At 39.6% G+C, this 13,570-nt stretch overlaps 1 protein-coding gene across 1 annotated transcript in view; it reads right to left on the bottom strand.

The window, feature by feature from the left end:
• Positions 1-13,570, bottom strand: part of LOC127642708 (probable global transcription activator SNF2L2) — a 73,779-nt gene that overhangs the window by 28,434 nt on the left and 31,775 nt on the right. The window contains exons 14-25 of the mRNA XM_052125237.1: positions 11,860-12,007; positions 11,218-11,381; positions 10,452-10,518; positions 10,220-10,330; positions 9,664-9,906; positions 7,966-8,079; positions 6,707-6,814; positions 6,522-6,608; positions 1,906-1,952; positions 1,554-1,720; positions 877-1,040; positions 47-274 (exon numbers count right to left, since the gene is read on the bottom strand). Of these exons, the coding sequence (XP_051981197.1) occupies positions 47-274; positions 877-1,040; positions 1,554-1,720; positions 1,906-1,952; positions 6,522-6,608; positions 6,707-6,814; positions 7,966-8,079; positions 9,664-9,906; positions 10,220-10,330; positions 10,452-10,518; positions 11,218-11,381; positions 11,860-12,007 (1,648 nt within the window). The remainder of the gene's footprint in view (positions 1-46; positions 275-876; positions 1,041-1,553; positions 1,721-1,905; positions 1,953-6,521; positions 6,609-6,706; positions 6,815-7,965; positions 8,080-9,663; positions 9,907-10,219; positions 10,331-10,451; positions 10,519-11,217; positions 11,382-11,859; positions 12,008-13,570) is intronic.

Here is a 13,570-nt window from a genome sequence, read left to right as displayed (position 1 = left end):
AGTGAGAGCGACACTTCTGTCATCAGTGCCTGTTAAAGTGACTCACCTCATTCTGTTCCTCGTGCTCCAGAACAGCTTGCAGGAAGGCTCTGCGCTCATGGCTGGAGGACTTCTGATCAAACATGCCAGCCTGAATGACCTTCTGATCCACATTCAGTTTATACTTGGCCGCTGCTAGAATCTTCTCCTCCACGCTGTTCACGGTACAAAGCCGCAGTACACGTACTTCGTTCTGCTGGCCGATACGGTGGGCTCGGTCCTGGGCCTGCAAGTCCTGGTGAATGAAATTACAGTTGTGTGATGAACATATTTTATATAAATTACAACCATAAATTACTATTATTAAGAAGACGTATAGTACAACTTTTTGTTATCTTGAGTTGTTCTTTAGAGAAGGAAAAATAAGCAGATTTCAAATTGGCAGAAGATTGCTGTAGTGTGTGCTACACAGTACATGGAGGTCAATGGAGGTGTAATTGTAATATCTTTTGCAGAAAACTTATTATGTATTCATGTATTTAATCTTCAATTAAATACATTAATACATAAATCAATAATACATACAGACATTTCAAACATGACATCAAAATCCATACTGGAATGTAGGTAGTTAAAATGTCCTGCAGCGTGATCCGCTACAGTTATAATTATTTTAAACAGTTTTTGACCAATCACAGCACCTAAAATATACACTTTCCCTCATACATTCATATAAACTGTAAAATAAAATGTTGATGTTGATTTAAAAAGCTCATGGACAAGGTATGACTCAACCACCCATCTCATTCCAGCTGTATCACGCATAATGTGAGATTTATTTTTAGCTCAAGTCTGAGTGTCTGATTCCTCTCCAATCACAGCAGAAGTCACACAGACCTGGTGGGGGTTCCAGTCACTGTCAAAGATCACAACGGTGTCTGCTGCCTGCAAGTTGAGGCCAAGACCTCCTGCCCTGGTGCTCAGTAGGAAGATGAAATACTGTGAGCCTTCATCATTGAATTTCTTTAAAAGCATCGCTCGATCCTCAGACTTTGTGGATCCTGGAAGACACGACCAGAAATAACCACATGTTAAACAGAAAGGGCAGCCTATTTTTGTGATCACATTTATTAAATCAATGGTCAACTCTATATGAAGATCCTAAAGGACAGCAGTTATGCCAAAACATTAAAGTCACTTCATGAACCCAGTTTTAGCATATACTGCCCTACCAAGGCAAAACGCATTAACTACACATTAAGTCAAAACTGAGTAAACATTATACTGGGCCTCTTAGACTGATCTGCTTTCTGATTGACAGGTTTGGCTTAACTATGCTCACATTCAGAGAAAACAGAGGATGAAAATAGCAGTAACTACAAAATTCCCACAAAAAACAAGTAACTCTGAAGCCACTTTTCTACACTGTCAGCATAGTTATGGAATTTTGCCTTTGTAGGGCAGCATAGCAGACAAGACTATAAGCTGGATATAACACACATGGACTAAAAGCTACAAAGCTCAAATTTTTATTTCACAGAGTCTTTAAAAGAATGAATGCACTGAATACTGACCATCCAGACGCAGATGGAGGAAGTTACGGTAGGCAAAATAATCCTCCATGATGGTCATGAGGGAGGTCATCTGGCAGAAGAGCAGCACTCGATGATTGGTGGCCTTTAGCTTAGGCAGGATCCGGTCCAGTAACTCAAACTTGCCAGAGGCACGATACAGGTCAGCTCTAGGTAGACAACAAAAAGCATGCCTATAATGTCAACTCCATCATGATGTTCCTCTGTCTGGGTCATGTAGTGTAGGAGGCCTGCGGTGAGTTTAGTGATCCATATAGGACACGAGTTATGACATGTATTAACACTTCATGGTAACTCTTAAGGTTAGGTAACACTCGATTTGAACTCCACTCACCCACTGATAATGCCATTTGGATACTCCAGGTGCTCAGCAAAGGATTCCTAAATAGGTACAGAACAGACATGTGCATTACAGCTGATGCCATACAAGTATAAATAGAACAGTCTCATTTCAATAAAAAACATTAATGACAATTATTTGCAATCTTTACAGGCCCAGGGACCCTCCACTCAGACTCTGGAACCCCCCAAATAAGGCAAGGCAAGTTTATTTATAAAGCACATTTCATACACAGTGGTGATTGGTACACAATGCACAATACACAATGGTTAAAAACATAAAAATGATAAAGAAATAGAAGATACAGGGGCCTGGGTAGCTCAGCGAAAGAGTTCGAATCCCAGGGCATGCTGAGTGACCCCAGCTAAGTCTCCTAAGCAACCAAATTGTCCCGGTTGCTAGGGTGGGTAGAGTCACACGGGGTAACCTCCTCGTGGTCACTATAATGTAGTTCGCTCTCAGTGGGGCATTGATGAGTTGTGCGTGGATGCCTCGGTGGATGGCGTGAAGCCTCCACACAAGCTATGTCTCTGCGGTAATGCGCTCAACAAGCCACATGATAAGATGTGCGGATTTGACTGTCTCAGACGCGGAGGTAACTGAGATACATCCATGGACTGAGGCACTATGCCACCACGAGGACTTGGAGTGCATTGGGAATTGGGCATTCCAAATTGGGTAGAAAAAGGGGAGAATAAAAAAATACAAGATACATCATAATCAGTTTTGAAACTGATTAAGAACAAGAAATGAGAATAAAAAGTACAAAATAAAATTATACAGTGCAATCAGCTGGAGGTGGCATAAAAGCGGTTTCATCTTGTTCTGATTAAACCCATGGTTTTTCTAACTGACTTGATCCTAATGATCTGAGAGGTCTGCATATCTGAAATGTATTTAGACCAATGAGTGTTATATAAACTAGTAATAGTACTTTAAATCAAATGTAAATATAACTGGAAGCCAGTGCAAAGAACTGAGGACTGGAGTTACATGCTCAAATCTTTTGATTCGGGTCAGAATCCAGGCAGCAGCATTCAAAATGTGCTGCAGCTGTTAGGCTGTGGCCCTGTTGGTACAGCGGGTCAGCCACTAATCGCAGGGTTGGTGGTTCGAATCCCGGCCCACATGACACCACATGGCGAAGTGTCCTTGGGCAAGACACTGAATCCCAAGTTGCTCTGAATGAGTCACAGTGTAAAGTGCTTTGAATACCGTTAAGGTTAAAAAGGCACAATATAAGTGCAGACCATTTACTGGTAACAAGTCTTGACTGGATACAAAACATCTAATTCTTGCTATATTTTTTAGCTAAATAAATAAAAAAATAGAGATTTTCCCAGTAACACTTATAACTTTCAATAAAACATTGGAGATAATATATACAGGATTATCTGGAATACTCGATTCCGATTTGTCAAGAGTTACAGCCAGTGATCTGATATTTTTTAATCATGACTACACATCCCAGGATAAAGTGATTTTTCACCAGTTTTTACAAGTCATCTTTCCTACTTCTCATATGCCTCCGTGATCTCTACAAGCTAATACAATTATTTTAACACAATTCAACATGAGTTGAATGGTATGTCATTTAACGCATTTTCCAGAATATAATTGATGTTTTTTTTTTTCATAATCTAAAAGGTCCTGTGAGTTATAGTATGAGGCAGCTTTTAACGTAATTGTTTAATAAGCTGTAATAAGCAGGATAATGAGCAATCAGATGCTCATTCTCACAAAATAATCACCAACAGAACTTTGACGGAAACCTGAGGTGGATTTAAGCTATTTTTGAGACTCTTTGGTCTCATTCTTCTCATAAAATAATGTAATTTTAACCAAAATCATATCATTACCTCTATTTACTTATTTGTCTGGTAAATAGCTGTGTAATAAGTGGGATAATCTACAGTCAGTCATCCATTCATTATTTCAAAATAAATCCCATGAGGGTGATACAAGACCTGATCATCTTTTTGACTGTAGATTATCCCTTGCTTAATGCTAAAATACTTTTGGTTAATGTTAAAATATTCTATACTATGTTTATGTTAGTTCATAATGCATATTGTAATTTTTCATATATATTGTTAATGTATACTTTGTTGAAATTGCACTGGTATTTGTAGATATTAACATTAACCAAGATTACAAAATAAATGCTGTAAAAATCAAGTATAGCATTAGGTCAGGCAGGTCACATGAGTCAAGCTCGCAATCAGCTGATGCTCAGCTTATCATGATGTCTACCACTACAATTGAGACGCTTATCAGAGCAATCCTATTTAAGTCCTCTATTTATTCATTGCCTTAGCTGCAATTTCATTGCATGGATGCAAGCTGCACTTAACACCCTCCTCCATCCCCAGCTCCACATCTTGTATGGCAGCTTTGCTTTTTAGTTTTCTCTACATCTATCTTGTGGTTTGTGCTCTAAGACTAAAATTGTTTATAATAATAATAATAATAGTAATAATAATAATAATAATATGTTTTATTTCTATAGCGCCTTTCCAAGAGCTCAAAATCGCTTACAAGTAAATTACACCATAGGGAAAAATACAAAGTGGAAAAAAAAAGGTTGTGATGGACTTAGAGAAAAGATAAGTCTTTAATTGTTTGCCAGCTTGGAATTCTTATCTTCAATGTGTTATTTGGCCTTGTTCTTGATTTATCATCTTGATTTACAGTATTTGAAATTCTTTAAGTGTCCATTTCTGCTTGATCTGTTCTGCTACACCAGGATTTTTTTATTTGCTTCACTCCCTGCTCTGTTCTTGCATGGCTGCATGGATGGGCAGAGAGTTTGCCCAAAACAGAACCATAATGCCAAAACAAACAGAGTGCTTTAATTGTCAATAAGTGAAAAAAGTATTCATTCAAGTAGCATATTTATTAGATGGAAGTGGTCCTGAAGCTGTAAATTGTTAGTTTATGTTAACTAATGTGTTAAATCCACGCTCCAACAAACCAGAAGTGACATGACGAACTGGCTCACGGCAGTCGACAAGTCGGGGCTTCCAGGAAAGTACAAAACCTGGATGTACCAACATGGAATCCTACCAAGGCTTCTCTGGCCCCTTCTTATATACGAGGTACCCATGACAACGGTAGAAGCACTGGAGAGAACCATCAGTCAGTTCCTCAGGAGGTGGTTAGGACTCCCACGGTCCCTGAGTAACATCGCCCTCTATGGCCATTCCACCAAGTTGCAACTTCCCATCAGCAGCTTGTCCGAGGAATTCAAGGTCACACGTGCCCGGGAGGTCATCAAGTACCAAGATTCCTCCGATGCCAAAGTCTCCTCAGCTGGAATCTGTGTTAAGACGGGAAGGAAGTGGAAGGCACAGGAAGCGGTGGACAGAGCGGAGGCTTGGCTGAGGCATGGTGTCTTGGTTGGCAACGTGGCAGTGGGACGTGCAGGCCTGGGCAGTTTCCCTAAGCCACGCTATGACAAATCAAGAGGGAGGGAGAAGCGTCAGTTGGTGCTGGACGAGGTGCGGGCAGAGGTGGAGGAGGACCGCATGACCAAGATGGTTGGTATGAAACAGCAAGGTGCCTGGACTAGGTGGGAGAACGCCGAGCAGCGCAAGATCACCTGGGCAGAGCTGTGGCGCTCTGAACCACAGCGCATCAAGTTCCAGATCCGTTCAGTGTACGATCTTCTACCTAGCCCATCCAACCTACACCGCTGGGGCCTGGTAGACTTACCAACATGCCAACTGTACCAAAGGAGTGGCACACTGGAGCACATCCTCAGCTGCTGTCCAAAGGCTTTGGGGGATGGGCGGTATCGCTGGCGACATGACCAGGTCCTCAGGGCTCTTGCGGATATTATCACCACAGCAATTCAGAGCAGTAAGAGTCAGCAGCCCTCCAAGCAAACCATATCCTTTGTCAGAGCTGGAGAGAAGGCACATCAGCAGCCACGCTCCCCAGGCGGGCTCCTGGCCAATGCAAGAGACTGGCACCTTCAAGTGGACCTTGGAAGGCAGCTCAAGTTCCCGAATCACATCACGGCCACTTCACTCCGCCCAGACGTGGTGATTACATCGGAGTCGACCAGGCACGTGGTCATAGTGGAGCTTACTGTCCCCTGGGAAGACAGATTGGAGGAGGCAAATGAGCGTAAGAGAGCCAAATATGCAGAGCTGGTGGAGGACTGCAGGAGCGGCAGCTGGAAAACACGCAATGAGCCAGTGGAGGTCGGTTGCCGGGGCTTTGCAGGACAGTCGTTACCCCGAACACTCAAACTCCTTGGAGTTAAAGGACAACTGTGCAGGCGAGCCATAAAGAACATCTCTGAGGCTGCCGAAAAAGCCTCACGATGGTTGTGGATCAGGAGGGGGGAACCGTGGAGTAGCACGCCACTTGGACACAGGCCGGGGACTGATCACCCCCGGCTGGGTCGCCCGGGCGAGGGTGTCTGTTGATTTAAGACCCGAAACACCTTTTGACCCCGGGTTCATCACTGATGACGTGTCCAAGTAGCACCAGAAGGTGTATGTTAGAACTAAATGATGGTAACCTATAAAAGACTGTTGTACAGTGTTACAAAAAAAAGACTGCTGTGGGTTATACTTCAGTGTACTGAATCACGTTTATACCTCAATGTGCGGAAACATGTAGGGATGATTACAGATCTTCTTCAGCTGCATGATGGTGTTCATTAAGGTCTTGGCTCCTCCTTTACCCTAAGGATAAAATAAACTTGTGAAGGTTAAACTCTGAAAAGCTGCTCTAATCTGAACAGCAGTGTAATGTTGGGTTGTCGCACAGACTTTGGATTTACCTTTTTGTCTTTCTCTGAGCCGTCAGTAAGCAGGATGCCTTTGCCTTGCATGTGCCTGTAAAGCACCTTCTGAATTGCTGACATGTCACATTTGATGACGTACTCCACCTGTAACAAATTAATACTCAATGCATAAGAATGATCCAGATGCATACATGTAAAATATGTAGAGGGAAAGAAAACGTTCACAATTATGGTGCTTTCAAGGCAGCACTGCATTGACATTTCTCGAACATTCTGGTTTGTCTTAATTCATTTGGGGGTTTTCTAATGAATTCTCCTATTAATGCAGCCTAAACCACTTCAACTACAGACTCCATTCAAACTTTGTTTATTTGATAATTTCAGCCTTAGGAGTGCTATAATTGTTTTTTTTTAATTATTATTTCTTTTTTTTGTAAACTTCATAGGCACTTTAAGAAATGTTTGATTAAAATGTAAAAATCTCCCTTGATTGACATAATTGATAGAATGTTCACCATTCAAAGATGTAATCGACAGGGATGACATCATAATATTTGCATACTAAATTGTGTTTTGTTTTCTTTCTTACATATGTTTGCAAAATAAATTTTGACTTTCAGTGGTTGCCATTGCTGTCGATATGTTGTGTTAAGAGTTCTTTGTTGAGCACGTTGTTATCACTGTTTATACCTTATGTTATTATTGATGTTTGAGTGTGTGTGTCTTGGTTGGTGTTTATGTGAACCTTTCCCTTTTTTTCCTCCCTTATAATTTCCATAATTTTGTCCATAATCCACTCTGGGAAGCAAAAAGGAGTGGGTCTCTTGTTTTTCAAGAGCTTGTTGTATTTTGTTTCTCTTTTATTTATTAGCTCATTTAATTGTTTGTTTGGGAGTGAGTTTGGTGTTGTTTGTTGTTTTGTCCTTTGCTCACCCCTGAATTTGTGCTTCCCTTGTTGTGTTGTAAATAAAAGAAAAAGAAAAGGATTCTTTCTGTGTTCCAGTTAATTTTGTGGCCTCACCCAGGATGGGGTCATAACAACAGTGAGAATGTGTTGATTATTTTGTGCAGCTGACTTAAAACAAGATGTGTGCTGTGTATCATAATGGCAGAGTGGCTTTGATGCAGCATTTCACTGAAGTAGAACCAAAGCCCAAACACATAAGTATACCACAAAATATAGCACGATTTGTTTGCTGCCTTGCAAGCACTGGATTTTTTCAAATCTATTTATTGACTATCATCTCTGAAATCTAATAATATTGTTTAAAAGTAAATACAAGTTGTGTCCTTACCTTCTCAGGCAACTGAGACTCTACCTCTTTCTTCAGTCTGCGCAGCAGGAAGGGACGCAATACCTTATGCAAACGACGAATGATAAGGATGGTCTCCTCTTCATTTAGATCCACCTAACAAACATCAACACAATCCATAACAGAGAGATTAAGCTCATTAAGCTACAGAGTAAATTGTAAAACAGCCAGGTAGTGTTGGGTTCGAGTCCACCTTAGTGGAGTCTGAGTCAAGTCTGAGTCTTTAAACAATCGAGTCAGAGTCGAGTCCGAGTCCAAAGGGGCCGAGTCGGACTCAAGGCTGAATCCATAACAGGCCGAGTCGAATCCATATTAATCTGTCCAATATGAATCTGAATTAAAATTGTAACCGTAAACTCAACATCAATATTTTAAGCTTATTTTAACCTTCACAACAAAGAAAAATATTTTGTCAATATAAATGCAACAAAAACACCTCTGTTGAATTGCATACTCATATGTTTAGATTAGTATCCTGCTGAAAAGGCTTCAAAGTGGTTTCAGAATGAAAGCATATGCTTTAGGTGTATGAAGACAAAACTGTCCTTCAACACAATACTTATTTCATTCTGTTGGCATTTCAATTATTTGTTGATTTTCCCCTCCACTCAAACATACACTAAAGAAAGGGAAAGCTGTGTTGGTCATTGCAACTAGTGCTATTAATATTTCAATATTATTATTATTATTTATTTCTACCTCATTTTCAATTTGTCATTTAAATTTAGTTTTATCTGAAATTATGGGTGAAATACATTTTATTCTACTACACTTCACATTTTTCAGTCCTCCTGCTGTGTCCAGATGTAGCCTACTTCCCTAAAGTCAAGATACATTTTTTAATGTCAAACTCTCCTTGAGCTAATGTGTTGTTCTTTTCACATAATTTTTAGTATGGATAATAGGTGAATAGAGACTTTTCCCCTCACTTGTGTTTTTCTGACTTTTTTGCCATTAGAACGCAAGTGTCAGGTTTACAGGTAACACACAGAGGTTGCGCTACAAATATGCGATGGACTGAGTTGTACAATTTCCATAATGGTCTATTTCATCCATCATATTAGTTTAAAAATCCTTGATATTTCCTAGCATATTTGATTTTGTCTAGATATAGTCAACATTTTCAGTTAGAATTGACTTTGCATAGTAACGTGAATCTGATAATACATTTGTTCTATTAAATCATTGGCAGAGTTGGGGAAAATACTTTTTAAAAAAAAACGTAAGTTTTTGGTGTTTCAGGATGAGAGCGGCAGAGCACGTCTGACAAATGGTGATCTCTTTCCCTCACACACATACAGCACAGGCGCACGGACGAGTGAGTTAAAAAAGTACTTTGAAAGAGTGCGCACTGCTGCTATCTGGCAATTTTTAAAACCCCGGCCGGATGCTTTTTTCAGGTCTGAATAAGAGGGCATGTCCAGGAAAAAGAGGATGTATGGTCACCCTATGTTAAGTTATTTGTTTGCTTGTTTGTTTGTTATTGCATCACAAATGCCATGGAATCCAGAGTCCGAAAGGCTCGAGCCCGAGTAAAGTCAGAGTAAAAATGCATCAGAGTCCGTGACAAGTCCAAGTGTCTTAAAATTGGACTTGTGATGCAGACTTGAGTCCGAACTCGAGTACCCCAACTCTACAGCCAGGTAAATTTCCATTGTGAAAGATAGAATAATAGTATACCCTTTCTCCTGTCATAGCAAAGGGAGCATTAAACCACTGCTCAAAGTTACTGCAGCTTTTGAAGATGGTGGGCAAGAGGAAGTTGAGCAGGGCCCAGAGCTCAGGTAGCTTATTCTGCAGTGGGGTCCCAGTGAGCAACAGCCTCCTTGGAGCGACGTAGTGAGTGTTCAACACCTGCGTGAGCTTGCAGTGATGGTTCTTCATGCGGTGGCCTTCATCCACAATCATGTACTTCCAGCGAATCTGCGTGGAATTGAGAATTAAAAGTATAGGTTAACCAAAAGTGAAAATTCTGTCATAATTTAGTATCCCTCATGTTGTTCCAAACCCAAATTACTTTCTTTCTTTCAAAACACTTTCTTTCAGAGCACAAAAGGAGATGTTAGGCTAATTTTAGTCTCAGTCACCATTCAATTTATTTTTTTTTCTCTCCATATACTGAAAGTAAATGGTGACTGAGACTAACATTCTGTCTAACATCTCCTTTTGTCTTCCACATAAGACATACAATACATGTTTGGATGGAACAACATGAGGGTAAGGAAATGGCCTTTACCTTAGCAAGAATGTGCTTATCTTTGATGATGTACTCGTACGTGGTAAGAAGAACGTTGAACTTCCCACTACGGAGCTGTGGCACCAAAGACCTCCGCATTGATGGTGTGCCCTTTGACAAATTTGATAAGAACAGTTATTGCCTCTGATTGCATTACCTTTATGCTATATTACATCATAAAATTATATTGTCTACAATAATAAATTATACTAAGAAAAAAATAAATTCTTACCTTGTAGGCAATTTTCACGATACTTGGTGCCCACTTGTCCAGCTCATAAACCCAGTTGGACAAAGTCCTGTTTCAAAAATCAATATTGTCATTTTTTTTATTTATTTTTTTTACGAGAAACCACTGATATTTCTTACCTCTAATTGAGGTTATATCTCTAAATAATATGTGATTGTGTGACCTTGGCCAGAGCTAATAATGGATGTGAGTTGAGGCAGTTTGAAGACATTTCTGCCCCATCCACAAATCAATAACAATAACTTTTGCTAAAATGTGGTGCCTGGTATTGCTGAGGGTCATTGTGTGGAAGATTTACTGTGTTCCATGGAGGATTTAACAGACGTTTCACTGACATCACATTTCACGCAACAACACGTTTCAGTGACATCAGCTGGATAATGACAGGCTACAATCTAAATGTTCTGTATGCTATTTTATTTGAGAAAATGAGACGCAAAGCCTGACTACACAAATAATATTACATGATGTTCAACCATCAAGGAATCAAATTCATTCATGCTCTGTCCACCTGACCATGCATGATCCATGATCATCTGTTCAGTGACCTGTAACAGTGCCATATGCTGCCTCTTAAACTTAATATCGCAAATCACTCTCACTAGCATTTTCAGTCATTAGCCGTCAACTGAACTGTGTTTAACACTGTTTAGTTACTTAATGAAGCCATTGAGCTGCAAATCCTCTAAGACAGCTCACCTCATTACACATCTTATCCCGCTATTCACAGCTTGTTTGTTGGACTTACGAGAGTGGTACGATGATGAGGTATGGCCCATTGAGGCGCTTGTGTTCCATCAAATATGTGAAAAGACCGATAGTTTGAATGGTCTTGCCCAGACCCATCTCATCTGCCAGAATACCATTCAGGTTGTTGTTGTACAGAGACACCATCCATTCAAGCCCTTGAATCTGAAAAAAAAAAGGCTAGGTTATTTTGTGGTAAAATATTAAAAGCATCACACACTGATAACTGAGGAGACATGGATCCTAAAGTTGTTCAATGAACAACGTGGGACAAAAGACTCAATTGGTGTTTTACAAAGCATGGTTCACTAATGCTGACATTACAGACCGCCTGAAATTTTCTTTGTAAAACCCCAGCAATCAGAAGGGGAAAGAAAAGAAAATTGGGAGATAAGAGGCCTGTTTTCTTCTTTTGAAATCCACAGCTAAATCAATTACCACCCAAAGGGGATAACAGATTCAATTCTAGCAACTCAATTTTTGATATTTGATTTTCGACTTCTTTCCTGCAGCCTCTTCCAGTTCTAAAGAAAAGAATCCCTTTCAATAATTCTACCAATATACCTATCTGTGAAAAAGATTGAATGTAAGCCTGCGTGGAGAGTTTGTACAACATTTTCAGAGCTTGTTTTAACTGGTTTACCTGGTAGTGCTTGAGTGTTCCATTGATCAGGAGGGTGGACTGTTTCTCCACTTTCTCTATGACTGCATGGGCTACTCCATAGTAAGACTGGGAGCTGGTCTGGCCTGCCTGAACACTGTACTCATCATCCACATCCTGCTTAGCAGACCTACACAATATAACCAAGAAGTGTATGAGGATCAGTCTACCATTTGTACATTTAATAATGTAGATTTCCAAACTCATGAAGCATAGAATTACAAACAGATTTACAAGACAGCTGACACACTAACAAACAAATAATCATACAAAACAGAGTACACTAATACATAATATATATTAATAGTACAATATTATTAATTATTAATATTATGTAATTATTAGGGCTTCAAAAGTTCATGTAACATGTCATTTTAAAGCTACAATGTGTAATTTCTGTGCCACAAAAAAAAACTATAACGGTTTTTAAACATATTTCAGAAACCTCCCCTATATTCCACTGGTTGTACAAACAGATAGTCCCACCCAAATCTCACACCATTGGTCATGCCAATATTGCTGTGTCGGGCTGTGAGGGCTACTCAAACAAACAGAGGAATCTAAGGAATTGCCACAAAGCCACAGAGTTACACTTTTAGGTGAAATCAACCTTCCTTTTCAGGGCTTACTTATTGTTGAATCTGCATATTAAGCTGAGATACGAGAACAAATTTTAACATCGAAAAATTTACACATCAATTTTAAGTGGATATGTTTAACGATGTTAAATTAATTTGATGCATTAAAAAATTACCTGCTTATTATAAAATGATTTATTTTTTTAGCAACACACTGATTGTAACTATATTTATACAGTATTAGTGAAATAGGCCTTGTTTCATATTGCATTTTACAAAAATAAAAAATCATCAATATTGATCAAAATCAAAGTGGTCATGAGTTAAGAATCATGCAATGGTGCAAAAGAGACCTGTGTTTTTCACAGCATTTGTGGCATAATATTAATTACCACAAAAACGTATTTTGACTCGTCCCTCCTTTTCTTTAAAAAATGTAAAAAATCTTGGGTTACAGTGAAGCACTTACAATGTAAGTGAGTGGAGGCCAATTTTGGAATGTTAAAATACTCACTCTTTCAAAAGTATAGCCACAAGACATAAAGGATAATCATGTAAACATGTGTTTGTCGTTTATGCTAAATTCTACTTCCACCATCTGCATGTCCCAGCAAAAATTGGGATTCATCAGATGTTTTCTAATCTTCAATCATTCAGTTTTGGTGAGCGTATGCCCACTCAAGCCTCAATTTCCTGCTCTTAGCAAATAGGAGTGGAAGCTGGTGTGCTCCTCTGTTGCTGTAGCCCATCCAATGGGTTCAACACGCTGTGCATTCAGGGATGCTTTTCTGCATAGAACTGCTGTTCCTTTGGTGACCGTTATCTTCTTGTCAGCATGAACCAGTCAAGCTTTTCTCCTCTGACCTCTCTCATTAACAATTAACAAGGCCTTTTCACCGACAGAACTGCTGCTCACTGGGTGTTTTTTATTTTTCACACCACTTTCTGTAAACTCAGCAGATCAGCAGTTTTTAAGACACTGTAACCACCCTGTCTGGCACCAACAATCATTGCAGGCTCAAAGTCACTTGCTGTAGATCATATTTCTTCTCTATTCTGGTGATTGGTCTGAACAACAACTGAACCTCATGACCATGTCTACATAATTTTATTGC

Source organism: Xyrauchen texanus, chromosome 4 (genome assembly GCF_025860055.1).
Source record: "Xyrauchen texanus isolate HMW12.3.18 chromosome 4, RBS_HiC_50CHRs, whole genome shotgun sequence".
Taxonomy (NCBI): Eukaryota; Metazoa; Chordata; class Actinopteri; order Cypriniformes; family Catostomidae; genus Xyrauchen; species Xyrauchen texanus.
The sequence above is the reverse complement of the archived record's forward strand: the minus strand, read 5'-3'. Positions and strand labels throughout refer to the sequence as shown.